The following is a 13,299-nucleotide window of genomic DNA, read 5'->3' as shown; positions in this document are numbered from 1 at the left end:
AACATCTCTAAATTAATAAGACTAGCTCTGAGAATCTTTCAGCAAACTTCAACCTTAATGTTTAATGGACTGAGAGGCCAAAGTCAGATGTCAAGTACACAAGGTGACAAAGATAAACTAGGAAGCAAGTAGGAGCAGGGCCATCAGGTTAGCATTATTGAATTCCCAAGTTTTGTATCAACATTGATCTGCAAACAATTCATCTGGTCCACGTTTCGGATACTACAATTTACCTAGATACAAAGACTAAAGGCTGATCTGAGACTAAAAAGGGGAATCTGGTATAATTACAAATGGATTCTAAAATCTACCAGGTTCTATTATTTGATGAAACTATTAATCCAAAGAAATTTAATCGTAGAGTCAGTGTAGAAATAAATATATATAATCATAAATAGGTAGCTAATATCCGTTTTAGTGCTAATATAAAAAAAGCAAAATTTTTAAAAAGTCACTAATCTCATCAGTAATTTAGACTTACAATTGATTATGATCACACTACTGAAAAAAATGTAGATCTTGATACCTCTAGTTATTTCCAATGTTACTGGAAAATTTCTGTCTCTACAATGATTGAAGTATGCAACTAAGCCTTATGCAAATACAGAGAAATTATGTAAAATAAAGCTAAGTTATGGAGGTATGAAAAGAAACGTTTAAATGTTTTACCAACTACTTCTGATAATATCAATAAATTATCAAAAGCAAAGTACATAAATGGGATTATTTACTTGCCATTGAAAGTATGACTCCTATAGGTGATTTTTCCTCTTCAAAAATTTAGTAAAAGAACATTCAGAACAAATCATTTTATTTGTTTGTAATTTCTAGTAATCCCTCAACTAAATTAAATAATTTTGTTCTGAATGTTTTATTATAAAATTTATATAACACAAATGATTGATTTCATTTTTGATTAATGAGTACATTGCTAAAGAAGATAAACATTGCTGATTAGCTTACACATAATATATTGTATAATACATTAAATTATCCACATAAATGAGGAAATAATAAATCTTCACACGTAACATTATAAAAATATTAATATTAATTTTTAGATATGTTAATAAAATGAACTAGGTTATAAAACAAAAAAAGTATGATGATGACTTGGGCAACTGTATCCAAAATGACACAGTGACTAGAAAGTTATGACTCAAAAATCTTTAACTGCTTTCTGAATTCAAAAAGAGGATATTGATCATAAATATATATACCTACTATGTACCCACAAAAATTAAAAATTTTAAAAAAGGATACTGAATAATAATTTAACTACATCAACATTATGAATCAAAATGAGCAGAAACAGCATTCCCTATAATGCCTTCCCATCTGGAATGCTTTTCCATGAGAAAACATAATGACCATGACAAATTTGTGGTAGCAAGTCTAGGATTTTCCAGACAAACTAAACATTATTTTAGAAAGGTTTTAGAAGGAGAATTTTTTATCCTTTGAAGTATAGGTGGCTATGTAAATATTAGAGTGTGATTCTGCCATTGTGATGCTGCAAGTATTTTACATGGAAGAAAGAAAGGAAATGGTTCTAGCCATTTCATGTAAAAAACAACTCAAGATAATCACTTGAAAAAGAGCTCACATCCAGGAAGACATCTTAAATCAGTTAAGCTAAAGGAGTATTACATTTGAACTGCAGAGAAATGTTATCGATTTTTTATTTAATCAAAGAATAAACAGTGTTGATGTTCTAAAAATATCTTTGAACACCTTCCAGAAGTAACTTTTGTAAAAGTATGTATCTGCTAAACAAAAGCTAGATACTTAGGAACTGTAGAATCCTGTAACCAAATTCCTAGTTCTTGTTTTTTCTTGAATATGTATTTGTCAGAGGAGTTACTGATGGAGTGACCCTATATATGTTTTAAAACAACTGTCCTTACCCTGGGGTTCCATGAACTTGGATGGAAAAAAGTTACATCTTTATTTTCACTAACCTCTGATACTGAGCATTTCCTTCAAGTATGAAGGTAGGTGAAACCACAGACATTGTGGCTTTATCACCAATAAAATGATACTTTTATATCACATTATGGTTGGTGTGATATATGTGATATATGTGTCAACTGATTACCACCACAAAAATATAATAGACATAACCAATAGATCTCTGTAGGTAGACTGTTTTCAAGTATGATGCATTTTAAACAGATTCAACCTCTTCCCTACTCTACTTCACAGGCCATCCCCATACCATCAACAAAATGAACTTTTCCTATTCAGACCTTGCCAGTGGGAGCCATTTCATTTTATGTATATTCATTCTCCTTTCCTTCTATCAAATTCCAGAAACAAACTTATCTAAGTAAATCCAGGGGATTCTGCCTCAATAGGACCACGAAAGGGTACATCTGAGTCAAACAGCCTGCCCTCCATTCGGAAAACACACTCCATTGTAACAGTGGTCCCACATGCCACTCCCTGATCACCACTCCAGGGATGATGAAAGAGCATCTTTCATCAGCGTTGCACAGAGGGTCGGTTTTGCCCAGCAGGCAGAGACCTGCTCATCCTGCCACGAGAGCCTTCCGAAGGAGTTGCCTCTGGCTTGGTGTTAACCCTTCTTGTAGCCCAACCTGAACTCCAGGGTCATCAGCCACCAACTCGAAAACCCAAGGCCCCGTTCGCTGAATGTAGCCCTTGCCTGGATCCCAAGAAAATGCCAAGGGACCCGAGGACACTCACCAGGCCTCCGCATAAGCTGACGACGGCCTTGTAATCCTCCTGTGAGTTGACCTGGCCGCGGTAGAAGCAGTGGCGCAGGTCCGAGGGCCCTGCGTCGCTCTCCCAGGCCCCGCGCTCCGGGGTTCCCAAGTGCACCTCGGTGTAGCCGGCGGCCAGAAAGGATGCATCGGCGGTCAGGTTCAGCTGGAAGAGCTGCCCGTAGGCAGTGAAGCGATAGTGTGTTCGGAACGGCATGGGTTCCAGCGCCTCGGAGCTGCGTTTCTGCCGGCTGAAGTGGTGGCTCTGAGGGAACACTTCTCCAAACTCATTGACCCGCTCGGGGATCACTACTTCGTAGGAGGTCAGTGTCCTCACCAGGGCTTCTGCAACCACAGCGACAGGACCAGTGAGCTCCCACGCGTTCCTCATTGTCCAACTCTAAACTTCTTCCACCAAACGTCCCCGCTAAAGGTCCCAGGTCCCAGTACAGCCAGGGGCATGACAAATGCACACATGCTGATGCGCACGCACACACACACACGTGCACTGGGACGGTTAGTGCTCTGCTTTCCCACACCCCCAACTTGCCCTACCCTCCCCAAGCAAAGACCCTACCACTAATGGCCCTAAGCAACCCACTTCTTTCCCCAGTACCTCCTAACCTCCCCGCAGCCGCCAACTCGTTCCCTCCGGGTGCAAGCGACCCCCTGCCCCTTGCGCCCCCGCCGTGTGGTCCTGGGAGTGCGATGCGTCTTAGGCGCGCGCGATTCCTCGAAACCCGGCGCAGTCGCGACCTCTCGGGCTGACTGGTCCGGGAGTCCCGGGAGCTCCAGCAGGGCCAGCGTTCCCCAACGGGCTGAGCCGCTCGTCCCCTCGACCTGCATGTCCCACTCGGGCCCCGCGCCCCCACTTCGCCGCTGAAGGCGTCTCGCGGTGACTTTACCTTGCCTGGGGTGGAAGTGAACTTCCCAAGACCTGGTGATGAAGAGCGAGAGATGGTAGAGCAGCCCAGTCAGCCACTTGGCCACCCACATGGTTCCACCCTGGGGACCCCGATCGGGGAGGCCCACCAGAGCCGCCGGCAGCCAAGCCGGCTTCCCTCGCGCTCCGATCCCTCTCCTCCCTCTCGCCCGCCGCTCTCCGCGCCTCAGCAGCCTAGGGAACAGCAGCGCGGGCCCTGGGCCGGCTGGTCCAGCCACACCGCCTGTCTCCGCTCGCTGAGCCGCTGCTTCATCGCACTGCAGCCTCACTCCCCTTCCTGCGCCCGCACTGCCCTCAGAAACTCTCTGCTCAGGTTCAGCTCGGCGCGGGGAAGCAACTCGACCTAGCAGGAATGGTGCCAATATAGCCACCCCGGACCGGCGAGCGCCGCGGAGAGCCCGCCCCTATGGGCTGTTCCCGGCCAATCAGCGGGAGGCGCGGCCCCTGCTCGCTTTTCCCCGCGCAGCCCCCTCCCTTCTCCACTCAGCCGCAAGGGGACTGCGGTACCCTTCTGCTGCCCCAGTGGGCGCGCAACTTGCTGAGTAGCCCCAAGGCCCGGCTGGGCACCAATTCCGGACCTATGAAACCCAGCGAGATGCAAGCACCCGCGTACGTGAAAGGTGCCTAGGGTTTTGAGCTCTTAGATGAAATGACAAGCATCAGATAGAACGTTTCTGTTTTTTATGTTTTACGGTACTTTTAGGCTTCTCAAACAAAATAAAATAAGCTACAACGGAAGTTCTTGTAGGCAGAGGATGCTACCAATGAAGCTCAGTGACCGGGCCTCACTTGCATGGGCCCCTGTGTGTGCTGGGAGTTGCCGGGAGTTGAGTGCCATAGGTGGGGCGAGGAAGCCGAGTTTGCACACAAGCACTTCTGACAATTGCCGAAATAAATTCAGAAAAGGATCTGAGTCTCCAAAGTTTTAGTAACTTACTGTGGTTTATTTTTCTACTTTTAATATTCATATTTGTACTTAATTTTGTATCAAGAGCCCTCCAAAATTATATAAACGTCAAGACCCACAAAACTTGGATCTGCCCTGCCTGCGAGAGTTTTTGCCGTTAGTTCCACAGTATTCATATACACTTTGTTTATAATATACAAATAATCCCGTATATTCACAATTATCCTCCTCTACAATTACTGTGGCTCTGAATCCAGTTGTCTCCAGGTGTCTGTTAAATTGAATACACCCCAGTGGTAGCCGAAAGCAATTATTTTAGTACGATTTCTCATTTCTCAAATCCACCTGTTTGATTTGCAGGTTACATAATTACTTTTCTCTATATCCAGTATGAAAGCAAAGGGGGTGGGAGTAGTCAGATTGTCTTGAAATCCAACCAGGGGAGAGAAAGAATATAAGAAAAAAAGGAAAGGAGTATATGAGTAAATCTTCACACACACAATGGAAAACACTTTTAATTTAGTTCCTGACTGCTCTACCTCCTCTGAGCTCTCAACAATGGAAATGCTGCACTCTTTGAATTGACCTCTGATGGCATGCCTCTTCACTTTTATATCATACACTTGGTCATCTGTTGTTCACCACAAATGTGGAACAATCTTGTTCAATGAAAGAGGGTTTAATCTTACATCTCCCAAGGAAATCACCCAGCTTGGTGATAGTAATTCTTCCATAATCATTCCCATTCTTTTGTACTCTTTTCTCACAATGAATGAAATGGTGACATTTCATTCACCAAAGAATTATAGACTTCTGGTGGGATTTTTTCCCTAAGCTAAACATAGTATTAGGATTTTTTTCCTAAGCTAAACATAGTATTATTCTCAACAAAACAAAAATGGACTTTACTCACACCTGTCTATTTAGTGGTTACCTTCAGTACATTATAATTGAGTCATTTTAATTACATTGCAGCTCTGAATGTGTCTTCACATTAGGAGCCATACCTTCTCTCCTACAAATACCGGAAAATAGAACTGCACCTGTTTAATTGGCGATCTCATTGCTGACTACAGGGAAAATTTGATATTTCATTTCCATCACTGAATGTTTGTAACTCAGGGCAGTATTTACAATCAAGCATTTGATTTTCAGCTTGCTCTAGGAATGGGGCGAGGGGGTTTTTTTTTCTTTTTCCTTTTTCCTTTTTTTTTTTTTTTTTTTTTTTTTGAGATGGAGTCTCGCTCTGTCACCCAGGGTGGAGGGCAGTGGCACGATTTCGGCTCACTGCAACCTCCACCTCCTGGGTTTAAGCAATTTTCCTGTCTCAGCCTCCCAAGTAGCTGGGACTACAGGCACTCACCACCACGCCTGGCTAATTTTTGTATTTTTAGTAGAGACAAGGTTTCACCATGTTGGTCAGGGTGGTCTCAAACTCCTGACTGCAGATGATCCACCCTCCTCAGCCTCCCAAAGTGCTGGGATTACAGACTAGAGCCACAGTGCCCGGCATCATTTTTCAAATAAATGACAAGGTATGTGGGGTGTGTATACTATATCATTATTATCTTTACAATGTTCGGTAAAATGTATTGTTTTCCTCATTTCATAGAAGATAGATGCTACATTGTCGTACAGTATCTAAGCTGGATTTCTACTAATCCTTTCTGACTCCAAATGCTTTTTCATTATACTGAGCTATAAATGTTATTGATATTCACATTATCTCTCTTCTTTCTTCCTACTCTGCTAATGAAAATGTCATGAATAAGCTAATCTATGCCATTTAATTCAAACTATTTCCTCACATGGATAATTAGAGCTATCACTTATGGAATTCTTTGAAATGTATGAAATTTGAAACCAAAGAGATTTGGGTCTAACTTGATGCTAATCCAGAATGAATTATATAATCTCTCTGAGCTTCATGGAGGTAATAGGTAAGTTAAATGGTATGTCAGAGGAATTTCATAAGTGGTACCTGATCCCAGTGCTCTGAGAGGCAGAGGTAGGAAAATCATGTAGGCCAGGAGTTTGAGACCAGCTTGGGCAACACAGTGAGACCTCCTTTTCTAAAAAAAAAAAAAAATTAGGCATAGCGGCACTTGCCTGTTGAACTAGCTACTGGGGAGACTGAGGCAGAAGGATCATTCCTGAGCCCAGGAGCTCAAGGTTACAGTGAGCTATGATCACGCTACCACTCCAGTCTGGGCAACAGAGTGAGATCCTGTCTCTAAAAATAATAATAATAATATAACATAATAATTAATAAAATATTGTTTGATTTGTAATTGAGACATTAATCATTATAAACACAAGCCATGTGATCAGTTTTTGGCACAGTGTGGAGAAAATATATTCAATCCTGCAAAGAAGAAATATTCTTACTATACTTAGGGGTTAATAGACCTTGTTTTATAATCCTAATTCTACTGTAAGCAGCTGTATAACGTTGAACAATTTGCCTAATGTAAGCCTACTTTTTCTCAGTTGTAAAATAAAGTTAATAATAGTAATCTCGTGCAATCGTTAAGATGATTAAAAGAGACAATACAGGTAACATTCTTGACATAATACTGAACAAACTATGTTCTCAATGCATATTTATGCTGATTATGGAATACTGAATGTTCATACTAAAAGGAACAACTCTTTGAATATATACTGCTTTTCTAATATTAATAGGTAGGAATTAGGAAGGTCAACTTCATGATTTACCTGAGACTGGGGAATTTCCTAAGGTGCAAGATTTTCATTGCTGAAACCTGGGAAGTCTTTTGAAAACTAGGATTAGTTGGCCACTGAAATTCAAGGTTTCTCAACCAAGGCACTATTGACTTTTGGGGTTGGATAATTATTTGTTATTGGAGGCTATGCTGTGCTTTGTACTATGTTTAGCAGTATCCCTGGCCTCCACCCACTCGATGCCAGTAGTACCCCACCCCTGTTGTACAACCAAAAATATTTCCAGATATTGCCAAATCTCCCTTGAGGGCAAAATTGGCCCCAGTTGAAAACCTCTGCTCTAGTACAGGAAGAAAACAGATAAATAATAAGTGCAAAGTGGATTTTTTAGAAGACTCCACAGATACTGCTTCATTTGTAATTATAAATAGCTGACTGCTTAGTAGAAACTCTTCATATATTCTAATTGGTATGAAAATTATCCAGCAGTGTAATTAAAGCAGTGCAACCTGTGGTCATTTTGTTAATAATTTTAAAACATTGTCATTGTTTCCAGGAATGCAGAGAAAAATCAAACTCCTACCCAGCCACTTATTACACTCTGTATTAATTGTATATTTACTTACCTGCATTTAATACTAAATTATATCACCAGAACCAAGTTCTGTTCCCCCTATGAAATAGAAATACATTAAATATTCATTAAATGAATAAATACAAATACTAAAATGTATATAACCTAGGGATAATTGGGCATACTATCAGCCAATCTTACCATCTCTGTCTTTTAGTTGGGATATTTATACCATTTACATTTAATGTAATAATTTATATAGTTACATTCAAGTCTATCATCTTGCTATTTGTTTTCTATCTGTCCTATCATTATTCATTCCTTTTTTCTTCATCATCTGTCTTCTTTTGGGTTAAATTAATATGTTTTTTATTCTATTTAATCTCCTTTACTACTCCATTCCTTGTTTTGTTATATAACTGGTTATTTCAGGATTTATAGTATACATATTTAGCTTATCTCTATCTTCAAGTAACAGTATGCCAATGCAATTTCTTTCTTCCAATCTTTTTACTTTTTACTTTTTCATATGTTATAAATCCCATATTGCATTGTTGCAATTTTATTTAAACAGTTGCTTTCATCTAACATCAATTTTCTTTTCCCTGAAAAGCTTCCTTTAGCCTTTCTTACAGTGTAAGTATGCTGATAATGAATTCTGTCAACTTTTGTATGTCTTAAAAAGTATTGATTTCATCTTTATTTTTAAGCCTATTTTTTCTGAGTATGGAATTCTATGCTGAAAGCTGTAGATTTTCTTTTAGTAGTTTGAAGACATTGATTAATTGTCTTCTTGCTTCTTTCTAGATTTTTTTCTAACAAAAAAGTCACGAATGAAAAATCTGTTATACTCATCTTCTGCAATAGGGTATCTTTTTATTGTGAACACTTTTAAGATTTTTCTGTCACTAGTTTTGTGCAAATTGATTATAATAAGACTTGACGTGATTTTCTTAATGTTTCTTGTGCTTGGAGTTCATTGAGTGTTTTGGGAACTGTGGGTTCCCAAATTTATTTTCATCAAATTTGCATAATTTGAAGTCATTATTTTTTCAAAACTTTTTCTTTTTTAAGAGAATTTCTGCATACCTTTAATCCTGTGTTCTCTAATGTTCACATATTACATATATAACTATAGTACAACTATTATTATTTTGATTTTTTTTATTTCCATAGTTCATTGTGGAACAGGTGGTGTTTTGCTACATGAATAAGTTCTTTAGTGGTGATTTGTGAGATTTTGGTGCATCCATCACCCAAGCAGTATACACTGCACCCTATTGTAGTCTTTTATCTCTCAACCATTTCCCCCCCTTTCCCCCTGAGTCCCCAAAGTCCATTGTCCATTTTCTCATTCTTATGCCTTTGCATCCTCATAGCTTAGCTCCCACTTATGAGTGAGAACATACGATGTTTGGTTTTCCATTCCTGAGTTACTTCACTTAGTATAACAGTCTCCAATTTCATCCAGGTTGCTGTAAATGCCATTAATTCATCTTTTATGGCTGAGTAGTATTCATTTTATATATATATATATATATATATATATATATATATATTACAGTTTCTTTATCCACTCATTGATTGATGGGCTTTTAGGTTGGTTTCACATTTTTGCAATTATGAATTGTGCTGCTATACACATATGTGTGCAAGTATCTTTTTCGTGTAATGACTTCTTTTCCTCTGGGTAGATACACAATAGTGGAATTGCTGGATCAAATGGTAGTTCTACCTTTAGATCTTTAAGGAATCTCCACACTGTTTTCCATAGTGGTTGTACTAGTTCACATTCCCACCAGCAGTGTAGAAGTGTTCCCTGTTTACCACATCCATGCCAACATCTATCATTTTTTAATTTTTTGATTATGGCCATTCTTGCAGGAATAAGGTGGTATCACATTGTGGTTTTCATTTGCATTTCCCTGATTGTTAGTGATATTGAGCATTTTTTATATGTTTATTGGCCATTTGTATATCTTCTTTTGAGAATTGTCTATTCATGTCCTTCACCCACTTTTTGGTGGGATTGTTTGTTGTTTATTGCTGATTTGTTCAAGTTCATTGTAGATCCTGGATATTAGTCCTTTGTCAAATGTATAGACTGTGAATACTTTCTCCCACTCTGTGGGTTGTCTATTTACTCTGCTGACTGTTCCTTTTGCCATGCAAAAGCTCTTTAGTTTAATTCAGTCCCAGCTATTTATTTTTGTTTTTATTGCATTTGCTTTGGGGTTCTTGGTCATGATATCCTTGCCTAAGCCAATGTCTAGAAGGGTTTTTCCAATGTTATTTTCTAGAATTTTTATAGTTGCAGGTCTTAGATTTAAGTCCTTAATCCAGCTTGAGTTGATTTTTGTATAAGGTGAGAGATGAAGATCCAGTTTCATTCTCCAAAATGTGGCTAGCCAATTATCCCAGCACCATTTGTTGAAAATGGTGTCCTTTCCCCAACTTTATTTTTGTTTGCTTTGTTGAATATCAGTTGGCTGTAAGTATTTGGGTTTATTTCTGAATTATCTATTCTGTTCCATTGGTCTATGTGCCTATTTTTATACTAGTACCATGCTGTTTTGGTGACTATGGCCTTATAGTTTAGTTTGAAATCAGGTAATGTGATGCCTCCAGATTTGTTCTTTTTGCTTAGTCTCACTTTGGCTATGCAGGCTCGTTTTTGGTTCCATATGAATTTTAGAATTTTTTTTCTAATTCTGTGAAGAATGATGGTGGTATTTTGATGGGAATTGTGTTGAATTTGTAGATTACTTTTAGCAGTATGGTCATTTTCACAATATTGCTTCTACCCATCCATGAGTATGGGATGTGTTTCTATTTGTTTGTGTCATCTATGATTTCTTCCAGCAGTGTTTTGTAGTTTTGTATTTAAGTATTTTTTTTTGCAGCTATTGTAAATGGGGTTGTGTTCTTGATTTGGTTCTCAGCTTGATCACTGTTGGTGTATAGAAGAGGTACTAATTCGTGTACATTAATTTTGTATCTAAAAACTTCACTGAATTCTTTTATCAATTCTAGGAGCTTTCTGGAAGAATCTTTAGGGTCAAAACTTTTTCTGTTTCCTCTCTCTGTTTTCTTTCAAGGACTCCAGTTAAACATATATCAGCTTGCATGAAGTCCCACAACTCTCTGAAGCTCTGTTTCCTTTTTTAAATTATCTTTCTTTTTGTGTTTCATTTTTGATAATTTTATTGCCATGTCTTCAAGTTTACTAATCTTTTCTTCTGCCTTGTCTATTCTGCCATTAATCCTATTCAATGTACCTTTCATTTCACATATTGTCATTTCTATCTCTAGAACTTTAACTTGAATCTTATTTTGTATCTTACATACCTCTACTTAACTTTTTGAACATATGAAATGCAGTTATAATTCATTTGATGTCGATTCTAACATAAGGGTCAGTGCTCAGTGAATTTAGGTGAAATGATTTTTCCCTTAATATTTGTCATATTTTCCTGCTTCTTGAATGCCTGATGATTTTTTTTATTGGATGTCATACACTGTTAATTTTACATTTTGGGGTACTGGATATTTTTGAATTCTTATAATTATTCTTGAACTTTATTCTGAATGAAGTTAAGTTGCTTGGAAACAAGTCGTCTCTTTTCTTGCTTTTAAGATTTGTTAAGCAAGAGTAAAGCAGGGCTCAGTCTAGGGCGAATTATCTTCTACTACTAAGGCAAGACCCTCTGTGTACTCTATCCAATGCCCATGAATCAAAAGGCTTCCCAATGTAGTTAGCAAAAACAGACTGTTCCTGGCTTTGTAATAGCCAGAGGCACTGTTACCTCTAATGTTTCTGGGTGATTCTTTCCCTGTTGTTCCACAGTTGCTTCACGTGCATGTGCACTATTTTTTAAGATGGTAATGCTTCATATAGATGAAATATAAAGAAATTAATTTAAAAGATGAATATTACTGTATATACCAGAATAGTTCACTCTCACTTCCTGGAAATTTTGTTTTTTTAAAGAAGAGGGATAACTCCCAGATCACATAACGGCTACCATAAACAAATGAGGTAGAAGCCATATGGAGAAGTAAACTATCCAGAGAGGAGCAAGGAGGCTTAGCAGAGGCAGATGTCAAGTTACACCAGAAAAAAAAAATGTGTTTGCTGAAGGTGAGTGTTAACCTTGTTTTGTGAAAGCTATATTCCATCTGTGGAATATCAGAGATTGAGCACATGAGCATGTTGCCAGCAGAAGTACTCTTGGAGCAAATTTTGACCAGAAAAGCAGAGGAAGTGAGCCATGCAAATAATAACAAAGAGGAGCCAGAGCTGGAAGAAACAATCTGTCTCTGTAACAGCAGAGAACTACAGAGGCTAGAAGGCTAGTCTACACCTCTCAGCCTCAATAAATAGCTAGTCCAAGAAAATCCAGCTAATTCAAGGATGTTCTATTTTATTTTATAAATTATTTTATTTGTTCCATGATGATTTAAAGGGACTATCTTCAAACCGGTACAAATGTTTCATAAATAATATCTGACCGTTTTCTAACCAATTGAGTAATGTGTTGCACAATAAGCTACCTCACATCTTTCAGCAAGAAGTACTTTAAATTTGAATAGTAAAGACATTACATAATGAATTAGGACACAATTAAAATTTACTTTAAATGTTTCTTTGCGGGAGGAGGACACCACACTTCTACTCAATGGAGAGAAACATTTTTACAGTCCGGAGGTATTTTTTTTAACAACTATTATGCCATGAATTCATAGGAAATATGAATAATTCATAAGGAACCATTAATCAAGGGAATAGGTCCCAACAGCTCAGGCTCCTTTCCATTGGTTCTCACAAAGCGTGCTTCTCTGAATGGAGCAGGCTGGCACTTCAGTTGAACCCAGGTACCTTTCTCCTTGGCTTCCTTCTTTTTCTGATCATTTTCCTTCACGCATTTCGGGAAGCTATCTCAACTCTTAGAGTGCTTAATGTGTTCAATACGCACATTCATTCTCTTGGCAAGAATCTTGCCCTTGACTTGTTTACAACAATGCCAACAGCATGTTGGGTGACATTGTAGACTCTTCCAGTTTTGCCATGGTAACCCTTGTGGGGTACTCCTTTTTGAACAGTATCTATTCCCTTGATGTCGACAATATCACCTTTCTTATAGATTCGCATATATGTGGCCAAAGGAACAACTCCATGTTTTCTAAAAGGCCTAGAAAACGTGTATCAGATGCCTCTCCTCTTTCCCTTTGTGTTTGTCATTTTGGTAAATTACTGGAAGATGGCAGTTCTGGCTGAAAGAAGGATGTTTTATTTTTTAAGGATTGCATTTAATAAATAAAAATGTGTTATAAGAAACAAACATGGGAAGGAACATCAAAACTTACCTACAGATGAAAGAACACTGCAAACAGGTTGCCATGGAGCAAACAAAAGTCGTCACCAAACATTTTGTCATGGATTTTTTTAAAAATTAATGAAGGG

General features: G+C 38.4%; 1 protein-coding gene and 1 pseudogene across 1 annotated transcript in view; both read right to left on the bottom strand.

Moving 5' to 3' along the window:
• ADAMTS20 (ADAM metallopeptidase with thrombospondin type 1 motif 20) overlaps positions 1–3,829 on the bottom strand; it is a 191,725-nt gene extending 187,896 nt beyond the window's left edge. The window contains exons 1-2 of the mRNA XM_055095736.2: positions 3,632–3,829; positions 2,710–3,071 (exon numbers count right to left, since the gene is read on the bottom strand). Coding sequence (XP_054951711.1) covers positions 2,710–3,071; positions 3,632–3,722 — 453 coding nt within the window. The 5' untranslated portion in view covers positions 3,723–3,829. The remainder of the gene's footprint in view (positions 1–2,709; positions 3,072–3,631) is intronic.
• An 8,766-nt stretch (positions 3,830–12,595) lies between these two features.
• Positions 12,596–13,080, bottom strand: LOC112441394 (large ribosomal subunit protein eL21-like; annotated as a pseudogene).
• Between the last annotated feature and the right edge of the window lie 219 nt (positions 13,081–13,299).

Source organism: Pan paniscus, chromosome 10 (genome assembly GCF_029289425.2).
Source record: "Pan paniscus chromosome 10, NHGRI_mPanPan1-v2.0_pri, whole genome shotgun sequence".
Classification (NCBI taxonomy): domain Eukaryota; kingdom Metazoa; phylum Chordata; class Mammalia; order Primates; family Hominidae; genus Pan; species Pan paniscus.
This window is presented reverse-complemented; position numbering and strand designations above follow the sequence as displayed.